At 48.1% G+C, this 14,123-nt stretch overlaps 1 protein-coding gene across 1 annotated transcript in view; it reads right to left on the bottom strand.

Annotated features, from left to right (window-relative positions):
• Positions 1 to 14,123, bottom strand: part of LOC146808477 (transient receptor potential cation channel subfamily M member 2-like) — a 1,642,641-nt gene that overhangs the window by 187,194 nt on the left and 1,441,324 nt on the right. The window contains exon 22 of the mRNA XM_085623575.1: positions 9,732 to 9,909. Within this exon, the coding sequence (XP_085479701.1) occupies positions 9,732 to 9,909 (178 nt within the window). The remainder of the gene's footprint in view (positions 1 to 9,731; positions 9,910 to 14,123) is intronic.

Genomic DNA, 14,123 nt, shown 5'->3' with positions numbered 1-14,123 from the left:
AGCTCGGGGTCAACCTTTCGGACTCCATGTGCAGAGCTGCGGGAGTGGCACCAACTGCCCGCCTGGTCGGGTCGGCCGACCGACGAGGAGAAGTCGAAGAGTGACGATGCTTCTTCAACTTCTTCTTATGCTTTGACAAACCCAACCCAGAGTGCGAAGACTTTGATGACTTCGAGCCGGAATGGTGGTAGCTCCATGACCTGTCCCTCGACCTCCCTCTCGTCCGGGACCTCGAACGGTGCGGAGTTGACTGTCAGCGCTCAAACAGCTTTCGGGACTGCTCCCACAAAGCCTTCGGTGTCAACAACTGACAGTCGGAGCACGACTTGGGGTCGTAGTCGCGCTCCAGGATAAAGAGGCACATGTGGTGCGAATCCGTCACCAATATCAATTGGGTACAGGAACCGCAGGCCTTAAAACAGGGCATCCCTCGTGCACCTGTTCGGAGTCGGAGACTCAAAAGAAGAAGTCGACAAAATTCTAGAAAAAACGTAGTCAAAAAACGACTGAGGTACCACTCCTCCCGGATCTGTTGGCGTGGAAAAAAAAGTACTGACATCAGTGCGCGAGCCTGGCGTCTAAGTAGCTGCTGTGACGTCATCCCAGCGACCACGACTTCAACGATGTACACGAAGCCGACCGATGCCACCTTCTGACGCGCAGAGGTACTGCTGACGAAAAATCTTTCCAGGTCCAGTCTGACGCCTGGGGATGATTCTAAGGTAAGGAATCTATACCTAACGTGTTTCTTTCAGATCTTTCAGTCACCGGAGGATGCATGGGTGGGGATCGAAGAGAGACCAATCCTCGGTCCCTCCAGGGATCAAATCCGAGATGGAAAGCCACCGCAATCCAAGGAAACCAGACCTGTAAATAAGACACACAGCTCCAGAAGGAACAAGATCAGACTGTAGAGGACAGGCCAAGGAACTCCATACACATAAAGAGGGACTAGCAGAAAGGTTGGGGGCTGGGGAGGAGGGGGAGTACACTGAAATTGTGGACAATGAGATTACAGACCGGTCCAGCCAACGGGGCTCTCATGCAGATCCTGAGGGCCTCCTCTGGTGATGAAAGCACACAACCTTCGGTTGCCGAAAAAGTAGCACTGGAGGGGGGGAATAGAGGATGGTCGATCTCTGCCAGTGAGAGACGCAGCAGATCCTAACAGGCTGAACGGTTGAACCTGATTTTGTTACACTGGCTGGGGCCAGGTGATATTAAAATGACATCTTAGAAGCTTATAGCTGACCCTCTAGCATCAGCACTAAAAACAGTAGTGTGGTCCACTAAGGACCTGTTTCGATACTTTTCATCAGCCCACATGTAGTGGGAGTTAATAGGGTTTGTCTATACATGCAGTGGGGTGGGCGACAGACCTCTCCTTCTCCTCTTACACACAGTTGCTTTATTGCCATGGGTCCAAGTGTAGTGAGAAGGTCTAGGGTGTTTGGAGCGGGTGGGGGGAGCAATGGATTTTTTGTTGCTGTGACACATTGAATGCACTCTGTTAGAGGAAACAACACCAGAAAAATAGTTATCCCTTTCCAGTCCCTTGCACACGCGACAAGGACCGCCCCAATGCTCTTGATGTACACATGTCTACCCCAGTGGAGAAATGGACCATGTCGGCCCTAACCTGGAACATAAATGGTCTGAGAGACAGGATTTAGCAGGGACTGGTCGCCCAATATATAAATCGCATGCAGTCAGAAGTAGTGCTACTCCAGGAAACACACCTTCAAGGCACCCAGTGCAGCTTTCTAGGGAGGGGAATGTATATAGTGCTGGCACATGCCGGATACATTCCTGGGTCCAGAGGGGTCGCAATCCTGATAAAAAATCTCCCCCTTTTGAAGTAACCTGTAAATTGGTTGATCGGGATGGTGGCAGATTTGTAGGCGAGATTGGTACATGGGTCAGATGACGGACTACACACATCTTTGTTTATGCACACCCAGACTTCAACCCCCCCTACTCCGAAAGTGTCAGACATACTCCTAGAGATCGCTGCATCCTTTCACATGCTAGGAGGAAACTTCAATGACGTTATGCGTGCAGTAGCAAACTTGTCAGGGAATCACAAAAGAAAGATGGGTACCACACCACCAACCCGCTTTTGCAGACACACTTGGACTCACAGACACATGGAGGTAAAAATACCCACATACTAGACAATAATACTACTTCTCAGGGGCACACAATTTATACTCAAGGCTAGAATACATCTTTGTCCCTTCATGTGAACTGGGAGAGATCAGCCAGATAGACTGTCTTGCGTGATGGCTGTCAGACCACTCATCTCTATGGGTGCAGATGGGGGCTAAAACCCAACACTCACAGCCTATGTGGAAATTGAACGCCTGGGAACTACAAAATACTGGGTTCCTATGTGGTCTCTGGTCAGGCACCAACATTTTTTTCGAGAACATAAAGGTACTGTAGCCTTGGGTGCCACACTGTGGGAGGCGTACAAAACTGTACTGAGGGGGAAAAGAAAAAGGAAAGAAAGCATTTGGAACAGCAGATACTCACACTGGAGGGACAGATAGTGGTCAGGCCAGATCCGCTGACCCCACAACAACTGGAAGCCCTTAGAATAGAATATTATGAACTGGCCCAGGAAGAGGCAAGGTGACAGAAACTGGCCACACTACATCGCCTTTACGAGGTAGGAGACAAAGCCAAAACATTGCTGGCATGGCTTAGTAAGAAGGAAGCTGAGGCTACATGGGTGGGTTCAGTCATAGACAAGCAGGGAGTGACTCTCTCCACAGATGAGCAAATAGTGTCGACATTTGCCAAACACTATGAAGAATTTTATGGCAGTAGGACGTTTAGTGACACAGCCGCCATTGGTGAATATCTTAAAGACATACATGTTCCCAAAATAGAGGAGGGTGATATGAAAATACTAGATGGAGACCTGACACTAGCAGAAGTGGGTGAGGTTGTTGCCTGGCTCAGATCGGGAAGAACCCCTGCCCAAACAGATTACTCGCTGAGCTATATAAAAATTGTAAAGATCTATTGAGCCCTCACCTACTGGGTCTCTTTCAAGACGCCTACAAAGAGGGCATTTTCTTAGTAGACCTTCAGACCGCCACTATCGTGACTATTCAAAAGAAGGACAAACCCAAAGACAAATGAGACTGATTCATATCGCCTCATCTGTCTGTACATACATTGGTCAAAATTCTTGCGATAATCCTGGCCATGTGACTCCTACTAGTCATAACGACCCTTGTCTATTGCGATCAATCTGGGCTCATGCCATGCCAGGCAATTAGGTGAAACCCCCACAGATCGCACAATTGGATGATGGTGGTTAAAAACTGCGATACTCTGCATGTTTTGCTTCCGTTAGATGCCAAGAAGGCATTAAATGCAGTGCACTGGCCCTTTTTAGACTCCACACTAGCCAAATTCGGATTTGGCCTGAAATTTAGGAAATGGGTAAATGTATTGTATACTGCATCCACAGCAGCAGTGCGAGTCAATGGGAAGATCTCCAACACATTCCCGATATCCCGCAGGACTAGGCATTGATGCCCCTTTTCCCCACTCCTATTTGCACTCTTGATCGGACCCCTAGCATGTGCGATTAGACAACACCCCGGGGTGCTTGGCTTCAGGGTCACACCTGAGGAGCAAACGGAGGAAAAAATATCACTCCATGCAGATGATATTCTTTTGTATGTAATGGAACCGGACACAACGATACGGACTGTGTACCGAATAATATAGGAATATGGCCGGTTTTCGGGATATAGGTTAAACTGACACAAGTCAATTCTATACTGCCTGAACAACATATCAGAATAGCTGCCCCTGCCTGTTGATTTTCAAATCACTGTGGAAAGATTTGAATACCTCGGGGTCTTTCTAACACCGCAAGCAGAGGTCTGCCGCCGCCACAGCATCCTACGGGTCCTATCAAACTTTAAACAGGATGTGGACAGATGGAAAGTCCTACCTCTCACCATAATGGGCCCAGCTGCCATGTTTAAAATGATATCCCTTGCCCAATTCATAAATGCTCTCCAGAATACATACCACCCTCTCCCTAGAAAGAAATTCTGGGAAATACATTCCGAACCCCGAGCACTGTTGTGGCTGAAGGGTCAATGAAGGACTGCCATAGAAATGCTACAATGCAACCCATGCAATGGGGGACTAGCACTTCTGGACATTGAAGCGTTCTATTGGGTGGCCCACCTATCCCCTGTAAATGACTGGATACAAGTAACATGGGAGCATTCCACATATAGATCAGAGAGGGAGACTCTGACACCGCACTCGTTCCTACATTAATTGTATGAAGGGAAAGGGATCCATAGGCTAGTCCCTAGTCCTCCCGAGGAGGTATGGGAAAGGACCACTAGGACTCCAGGGTGGACCCACAAGATGACTAGGGTCACACCACTCTGTAAAAGGGAAACTGGCTCAGAGAGGTGGGTGGGCTCCAGGGCTTCGAACCATGGGATATACTGGGGATCTCCACAGTGGAAGATATAACTGCAAGGGGAGAGATCAAATCCTTCTCTACCCTCCAAAGTGAATTTAAACTGCTTAACTTCCAATTCCTCAAATAGGCCCAGCTGTGCCATGTGTGGGGAGCAGGGGTAATAAGGGAAACAGGGATATTGAACTATAAATCACTTTAGGGGAGACTACTGCAGGAAGAGCTCACGACTAAGGCAGAGTCACCCACCTATAAGACAATACATAATGATATGCTGGACACCTTGGGTAAACGAAAGGAAACCTGGTAGAGAGACCTAGGGAAATTAGAAGAGATAGACCGGGAAGCAACCCTGATGCACCTTAGAGAGGTGGAAATTAAAATCAGACTGTGTCTTATCCAGTTTAACATCCTTCATAGGTCATACTATGACAGAGTAAAACTACATAAAATGGGCTTGGCCGAGACCTCCCAATGTCTGCGCTGTCGATCTCCTGCAGGAAATTTCCTACAAATGATATTGGAGTGTCCACATATTCAGGTTTACTGGGACGAGATACTTACAGAATTAAATGCAACACTAAGTATATCCCTTCCAGCAGATCTGAAATGTATCCTCTTGGGAATTCCATGCGATGTACAGCTCCCTGGGCTTGGTAGTAGCGAAGCAAGATATAGCATGGCACTGGGGCACACAAGAAATCCCAACTCTACATGAATGGAAACGTGGTATGAACCTTTACTTGGGAGCGGAAAGAGTTACATACAGGAGAAGAGGGTGTCTCAAGAAATGTACTAAAATATGGAGTAATTGGATATACCACTATAGCTTACAAGGAAGCAGTGATGGCTACTGCAAATGGGACTAGGGGGTATATTATCAAGACAGGCGATAAAATTATCGCTGCTTTTGCGGCAGAAATCTGCCGCTAAAACGGCAATAATGGCCTTGATAATATGCTCTATGGAATTCCAATTGAAGCTCAGGTTAGATGTTCTTCACATCTAACATGGGCTTCAATTGGAATTCCACAGAGCATATTATCAAGGCCATTATTGCCGTTTTAGCGGCAGTTTTCTGCCGCTAAAGCAGCGATAAATTTATCGCCTGTCTTGATAATATACCCCTAGGGGAGATCGAAAGGGCTCAGGACACCAAGAGAGAGAGCGAGATTCGGAACCAAGGTATTCCAAACTGTAAGGGAATTTTAGACAATGTTACTTGCCTAAAATGTATTAAAAACAAATGAGAATAATGGAGTTGAAAAAACTGAACTAACATGTCTGAGCTAAGCGCGACTTGTTGTCATCATTGTATGATATAAATGTTTTTTAAACAACTGAAACAAATAAAAATATCTTTAAAAAAATAGTGTTTTGGAAACTTCACTGTTCTCGAGACACGTCAATAGTGTAGCCAAGGGATTAACACTCTTGCAGAGTAGTTTATTTTTTGCACAGTTCTTGAGTGACTCAGTTCCTTTTTAAATGACTGCTCTCATGCTGTGGCCTTTCAACTTCCTCACCCCCTTTTCATTCAAAGAACAAATCCTAAGTGGTGATGGTCTGCAAGGATCCATTCTTGCTTGTTTGTTTTAAACATTTACATGCAGCCCCTTGCCCTACTACTCCGTCATGCATTTTTAGGTCGAGGACTACCGGTCTGCCGAAAGGCAGAACCGGAAGTCGGAGATTTTATGGCTTGGAGAAGAGGGGCTTTAACCCGCCCCTCTTCTTCCCTGTTCTCCATTGGCTGGCCTCGTAAATACTGGCCAGCCACTGGAGAAGAGGTCAGTCATTCCAAACAGGCCCCGTCCTTTTCGGATCAGGGGGCGTGTTTTTTGCGAGAAGTCTCAAGGAGGAGACAACAGCAAAACACGCCCCCGAATCCGAAAAGGACGCTGCCTCGGAGAAAGGCAGTGGTGTGCTGTCTTCTCCCCCTGCTCTCAGCTCCCTCTGCCGCTCACCTGAATAGATTTCCTGCACGATCGGTAAATATTCTGTTTTCTCTCTGCCCACGTTGGGAAGGAAGTGTCCGTGCATCGTAAACGAGGCGGTTTCCCCAAGTCCGCACAATTAAATGTGCTAGATTAGAAAATTCAGATGCGGTGCACTTCAGGGAGCCCTTTTCTGGCGTGCTGGATGGAAAATATACTTCTGTATTAGAGCTATGAAGTGTCTGCCTGGCTTAGCGCGCGAGCCCGACTTAAAAATAAATAATGGGACCAGTTGAGATTTCTTTGGTTTTAGTTTTCTGAAAATAGCTTCTAAGTTTTCTGCGTGTTATGGGAGAATCAAGATTAACATGGCACACGAGGGCCTCCGATAGCTTTGTTTAGAAGCGGCCGTGTTTATTTCACCGAGGAAATAAAATGTGCTGGGCGCATTTTTAAAAGGATAAACGTGTTTGCGTTAATGTTTTAAGTGCTGCGTGTGTTTTGGTTAGAGTCGTGGCGTGGCACACAAATGCTTCCACCGTCCCTCTGGAAACGCGTACACCTCGTTAAGCAATGAAAGTGTAAATTGGGGGCAGTTGCCCCTACGCTTGGGTTCTAAAGACAAAGAGGACCCCTGCTGGGCCCTTTCAGAGACAAAGAGACCGCTGCCGTGGGCGGGGGGCCGAGTTAAAATTCAACCTGAGACGGCACTACAAGTGTATGCCCCAGCGGGTAGTCATTGCCCATGTGAATGTGCTTGGTGGGTCACGAGGTGAAGGGACGGCCCGGCCCCTCCTCCCTCTGCCACAGGCTGGGGGCGGTGGGCACACTGGTCTCCTCCCCTTCCGACTTGAGCTCTCCTCTTGACCGTGTTAAACCGTGCAGTGCCAACAGTTTCGTCAGGTGTGCCCCCAGAGACTGCACCCCAAAGGCGGCTGCACACGGGCTTGAGGGGGCTTGGCGGTGACTTCACGCACAGAGCTGGAGGCAGAGGGCACGCTGCCGTGGAGGAGTGAAAACCAGCCTGCCAACTTTCTTAAGGCTCGGTTGGCAGGCGGCACCTTGACAGTTAACAGTTATTGGCCTGGCAAACGAACAGCGATTAACCGGCCTCATCAGAGGCAATGGGGGTGACGCCTATTTATAGCTCATCCTGCCTGTCGTATTTGTTTTTCCGCATTCTGGTGCTCAAAGTCCCGGATTAATCATGGGAAAGGCAAACTGCAAGTGACAGACAGACTGCAGTGCCAAGACAAAAACACCATCAGGTGCGCAGCTCACGCCTGAGACGACGTGTGATCTGCTGGCCGCATCTCTCTGCATTCCTTCCGTGCATGCCCTCCCCTGCAGAGACTGGCTGTCTGAGCACCGAGCCTCACTCCCAGCCGGACCAGCTCAGCTGTCCCTGGTACACGTTCCCACAGCAAACACCCGGGCCTGCAGGGGGCGCTGGCCCCCTCTCGCCTGCAGAGCACTGCTTTCCAGAGCAGGCCCTCATATTCCCTTCAAGCCTGTGCAGTCCCACCTCTCCACAGCAAGCACCCTGGACCTGACCTGTAGTGTATGCCCGTCCATTCTCACCTGCAGGACACTGGCTTTCCTGAGCAAACCGCCCCCCCCCCCCCCCGCTTTTTCCTCCAGGTCCATCCAACACTGCCTGAACACAAAATGAAGGCTGCTTGTATTTTCCTCTGCGGAACATGTTTGATTTATTTTTTAGGTTTCGGCTAGCGAACAAGCATTTACAATGCAATGGTCTCGGCATTGTTAAAGTTAGAGCTGTTGGCATTGCTCATGACATTATTTTTTGTTTATGTTTTTGTTTTTAAAACATGTAAAGAAACGGCATTGTTATTTACAATGTCAATAGCTTAATCAGTGTGATTAAGCTATTGACATTGTAAATAACAATGCCGTTTCTTTAAATGTTTTAAAAACAAAAACATAAACAAAAAATAATGTCACGAGCAATGCCAATAGCTCTAACTTTACCAATGCCGAGACCATTGCATTGTAAATGCTTGTTATGAATGCAGACGATACTCTGTTTTCCTTTTGCCTTGCCATTTCCAAAGCTCATAAAATGCTCAGACCAAGGTACTGGCACCCTGACACAAGTTTTCTAAGGTATCCAGTGGTGGATGGCCACCAATTTACTGAAGGTAAAGCCATCAAAGGCAGATATTGTACTACACAGACTTTAAATGTTAGAATGCTTATTAGAAGCCACTATCCAAGTAAAGGCCAAAGTTCTTTTCCTAAATGCCTCAACAACTACTCAACGGATTCACACCAAATCACATTAACCACTCTTTCTGTACCAAGATATAGCTTTCTGACAAACCTGGAGTGAATCTGCTCAGCAGATTGGGCTGTATCTGTGTCTAAAGTTCCTGTGAAAAAATTAATGGGGCAAACACATTTTGGCACCCTTCCTTTTTTGAGCCCCTGCTTGTCCGATTCCCTTAAACGTTTCAGTTAGGACTTGAGGTGGAAAAGTTTGTGATGATTTGTCAAAGTTCTTTTCATGATTAGTTACGAGTTCTGTGATCAGCAACCTTCAGTGCCCCTCAAGTGTCTAGTCACTTAAACAGACCCCTCTCTTTGAGACAAACAGACACTGAAATCCTGTTCTCCCCATTGAAACTCAGATTAATGTGAGTGAATATACATCATCTATGGTGTAGTTTATTATCAGTTTCTTTTTTTCCAAAAAGGTGAATTCATAGGACAAATAGCATCATGGCTGGACACAGCAGCACAGGAGCAGTAGATAGAACTCTCTCTGGAAGGTTGAAAAGATTAGGAGCTCTTTAAGTGTAGAAAGAGATTCTGGCTCACAATCTGTTTTATGATGCACAGAAGAGTAGATACATATTGGAGAAGGGGCAAGTGAGTGTAAATAGTGTTACATTAGGAGTAACAACAAACCCAATAGGGTCATGTCAGGGCGAATACAGCTGATGTTGACTTGACTATGTTATACTTTAAATCTTTTGGCCTGTCAGTGGATATGTGAACTTGATACTAGAAGGAGTAGAAGCAGAGATCAGAACTAGAGAACAAGGTGTAGAAAATGGAAAAGAGACAAAGTGCGTTGGAATGCGTAGAAGGGCAGCAATATGGACAAAGGATAAAAATAGTAGACAACAAACCCAGTTCATATGTGAATCTATGCCTAAGAGACAAAACAGATCTTAAGAGCATTATAGAGAGACAAAGACAGTTATTGAAGTAAAAAAAGAATGATAAAGAAAGCTAATAATTAAAAGATGTAAAGTAAAGTGGAGGAGAAGTAACAGAAGGAAGACTAGGGTTGCATGACTCACCTGAACATGGCAATCAGCAGGTTTAAGAGCAGAATGATGGCAAACAAGAGGTACACACAGAGCAGACCAATCGTCAGCCACTCTGGGAAGATGGGAACTCCATCCAGGGCTTCAGCACATTTTGGCAAACTTCCATCGGACCCATCAGAGGTGCACGTGCTGTTATCAAAGTGTAATGCTTTAACAAAACAAAACATATACAGTCATGTTACAGTTGTAAAGTCTCAACCTTCAAAATCTTCAGTTCTGACTGTGCTACTAAGCACCTTAAATTCAAATGTTTTTTTACAATGTTATACATCACAAAACAACTTATTAAAAAGCTATTAGCAATAACATAGGCAAAGGCATGCAAGGTTAGCCCAAGACTTGGCTAGATCAGCAATCAGAGCTGTATACTCTCACAGTGAAGAAGAACAAGTTACTTACCCTCAGTAACGCCTTATCTGGGAGAGATTTCTCATGAGCAGTACCCTTGCGCACTGGTAGGTGGTGCCGATCGGCTTCACGCGTTGCCACCTGTGTTGTCCGCTTAAGAAGTGACGTCCACGCCACCTAAATAGGTGCCACCTCAGTAATTTTCCACAGCAGTAGTGTGGAGTCATGAAGTGCACATACACCAGGGGGCGTGGTCTCGCAGAGCAGCATAATGGCCGCTCCTTGGAGCGAGCTCTGCCGGCTGAGACAAAATCCGGCTATATCCCATCCTTAAGCTGCCCCGGTGGGTCACAATACTGCTGATATTTGCTTGCCCGACGTGTTGTGGAATAGAACGACACTGCTCCAGAGAGGAGAAGTCCCCTGCTGTGCCCTGTAGCTCGGCGCTGTGCTCGCACCGACTCTGCGGGTGGCGGCTGCTGGGCTGAACAAGGAGCGCGCTGCCGACAGTGCACATTGCCATCCGGTACTGTTACTTGGAGCTGTGGCGTGCTGCGGGGATCGCTGCTGACCCGACTGCGGTGCGACCTTCGATCTGCAGAGGTGTGCTGCCCGTGACGGCGAAGCTCCGGCCGTTGCGGTGGACACGGCTGCCATCTTGTGGAGCCCGATCCAGACACTGGGGCTGTTCTGGGCTCACTGCTGGGTGCCTGCTAGTGTGACGAGCTGAGGGAGAGCTGACTCCTGTGAGGACATTGGCGCTGAGGAGAAGTAGTGGGGGCTGGCCATGTGGGGGAGAATGACTGCTCTGCCAAGACATCAACGGCCGGGGGCTGGCCCCCCTTGCTGCCGTGCCCCTGCGGCAGCTTCAGGCCGGACGATGGCCTTCCCCTGGGCGTATGGAACTCCTGCCGAGACCTGTGCATGGACCTGAAAAAATCCCTGGGGCAGTTGCTGGGTCAGTCCAGAAGTGAGTGAAATTCTCGTGAACAAAGTGGCAGAGACCAGATCAGCTGGTTCCAGTTGAGTTCATTCGTGCATGAGTGACCATTTTGCAAAACGATTGGGATTGTGTGACCACCTCCATGAACATTTGCGAGCCCAGGGGCTAAGGCGTTGGTTAGTGGCACATGCATGGTCTTCCTCAATAATGTCATAGTTTATTTCTTTGCCCCAGTTGAGTGCCTGAGTACAAGTAAAATCTTTTTACTCAATGGGCGCCTCGCGACATGTATCCTGCCAGCTGGATCATAAGGCAGCATTTGGGGGAAGCTGCCTGGGATTGTGGACTTGGACTGCATCAAGTGATGTGTCTCGACGCAAGCTGGTTGGTGGTGGCTGACTATCCGCAGCATTACATCGGAGGGGTGCGACAGACTTAAGATGTGGAAGACAGATCCCAAACAGTCCAAGCTGTCCTTTGACAATAAAAGACACACGTGCCAAACAGACTCTGGGACTGAGGGGGGAGGGTGAAAACCCTCCCCCGAGTCAATCAAACGACCGTGATGAGGACGTACGTACCGTACTGCTAGAAATGAGATCTAGCCTCAAAACAATTGATACTAAACTCGACGTACTTACCTCCCAGCTTGAGAATGTCAAGAAGCGCTTTGATACACACGAAACTCGACTGGATCAATTAGAGAATTACGCCTCTGATGCACATGATTTCCAAGTGAAGGTCAAAGAACAATTGCTACAAATGGACAAGGTACTGTCATTGATTAGAGCCAAAACTGACGATTTATAAGTCAGGTCCAGGCGTAACAACGTTCGCCTACTTGGTATTCCTGAAACTACGGCCATCACTAAAATGGAAACGTTCGTAGAAGAGTTATTGCGTGACCTGTTTGGAGCAGACCTTTTACTGCTCTTTATTATCGAACGTGCCCATTGCACATTGGGCCCCTGTCCTCCTATGGGTGCCACACCGCGCCCAATTCTAGCTTGCCTATTGAACTATCGAGATAGAGATGTGGTGCTCCTCCTTGCTAGAAAACGAGATACCATCCAGTACAAGGGCAACACAGAGTTGCAGGAAAGGGCATGACTGAAGGAAGGTGCTAGTGGTGCGGAATCCAGTCCGGGTTTCACACTCAACCTCCAATTGCCGAACGCCAGTCTCAGCGCGAGGTGGCCGTGAAGAGGATGCCACACAGCCCCCAAGCTGTTTTTTCAGTCCGCTGCTTGCAGATCGCTTCCCGTGACTTTGAGATCAAGGCACCCGCCGCACCCACAAAACTTAGTGGCGCGAGGAGGATGCCGTGCAGCAGCCCCCCGCAGTTTCCTGCAAGTTTCGTCAAGGCTGGCTCGTCACCGTGTGGATTACCAGCTCCCTGCAGAGTTGAAGAGTTGGCCAGGGGGGCCCAGCACGGCGCCTGCACCCAATAGACGAACAAGCAGCCAAGAGCACAGAGAGCACCATCAAGAGGCAGCTGAGTTGAGCGTGGAGAAGCAATAGAGATCTGTGCTGCAGGTGAGGACGCTGCTGCTCACTCGCTCGATCACACCCAAGGAGGCCCGGCCCAATTGCCAACCGCCAACTGCTGAACCCTGTACCATCGCCCCGTATCAATCCCCCCCCCCTTAAAGCGGCCTGGTAGCCTTGAGAACCGGGTTCGGCTTACTGGGCAGAGTACAGGGAGGGGGGTGCACCGCCTGTGCAGTGCGCTGACCGGGTGACGGAGCCCATACCACAGAGGCAAGAGGCAGGAGGCCTGTTTCCAGCAGGGGGTGTTGGGCTCAGCTCTTAACAGGTACACAGGGCACAGCAGAGCACCGGGGGCACAAATTAACGGGTTGGCCCCTCAGCACCACTGAACATTAGAGTCTGTACCTGCACCCGGATTCAAGTTCACACAGTGTGCACGGTAGGACTTTCACTTTACTCCATCACTTCACTCAATCTGATTGGATGGCCAGTACACGTTTCACTTAGACCACAACAGACCACAATAGAAGCTGTAACGGCAGGAGCAAGAGTAGGAGTAGGAGTTGGGGGTGCGCGAGTAATCAGTAATTCCCCATCCACCGTACCCACGCCCACCCACTCCGCATCAAGTGAGGTACCTCAAGGAAACCTTAAGGGGTGAGACTACATTGATGGCCACCATGAGATCAGGGAGAGACAGAACAGAGGTCAAACCAAAACCAAAAAAAAGAAACCAACAGAACAGCGTCAAGATGAGCAAAGGAGCAAGTGCCTTTCTCAATGAAGACAAAGTGCTGGAGAACAAAATCAACATAGTCACGACGCCTTCAAAAACACCAGCAGTCACGAAATCAAAGATCACAGACTTTCTAATCTCACCAGTACCACGAGCGCTACGATTTCAGAAATCATCAATTTCCACCCAACCTAGGAAAATAAAAAAGTGGACGTCCTACTAAGTTGGCTCCTTGCCCAACTTGCTACAGACACAGATTAATATCCCATTAGAGAACAGCCAAAGCCCCCAGAAGATCCCCAAAATGACAACCAATAGAAAAACCATGACAGCCAAAATAAACGCAAGGGAAGCAGCAAACATAGGACAATCAAATCAGCTCAAAACATTATTAGAGGCACCAGTGGGAAAAACAAAGCAACGATCAATAAGCCTTGGGTCATTCTTTTGTGCTCAGGGGACCAAGTGCGGGGGTGGTCCGCTGTCAGCCTCTAGTATGGATATAACAGACATCGAATAAAAAAATAAAGAAATTCCAGTAAACCAAACAGCGGTCCAGCCCAAAAACACTGTTAATCCAATCTCAGAAACACAGAAGGCACAGGAGTGTGGAACGAGCAGCCAGGAGCCACCACAGGAAGCTCAAACAACAAAATCAGCTTCAGAAACACAAGAAGCACAGGATTGCTTAATAAGTTCAATAAGTTACCATGAGCCAAATGAAATTCCACTAGCTGTACCAACAGGGCTTCTTCAAGATTATCATGATTATCATACTGTTCTTTCACAAATCAAGGTCCAACTAGCGGATGGCCCTTGCTCCCAAACCAAAAGTGGTAAACCA

The sequence above is a fragment of the Triturus cristatus genome, chromosome 8 (genome assembly GCF_964204655.1).
Source record: "Triturus cristatus chromosome 8, aTriCri1.1, whole genome shotgun sequence".
NCBI classification, from domain to species: domain Eukaryota; kingdom Metazoa; phylum Chordata; class Amphibia; order Caudata; family Salamandridae; genus Triturus; species Triturus cristatus.
Note: the sequence above shows the minus strand (reverse complement) of the source record. Positions and strands in the feature narration are given on the sequence as shown.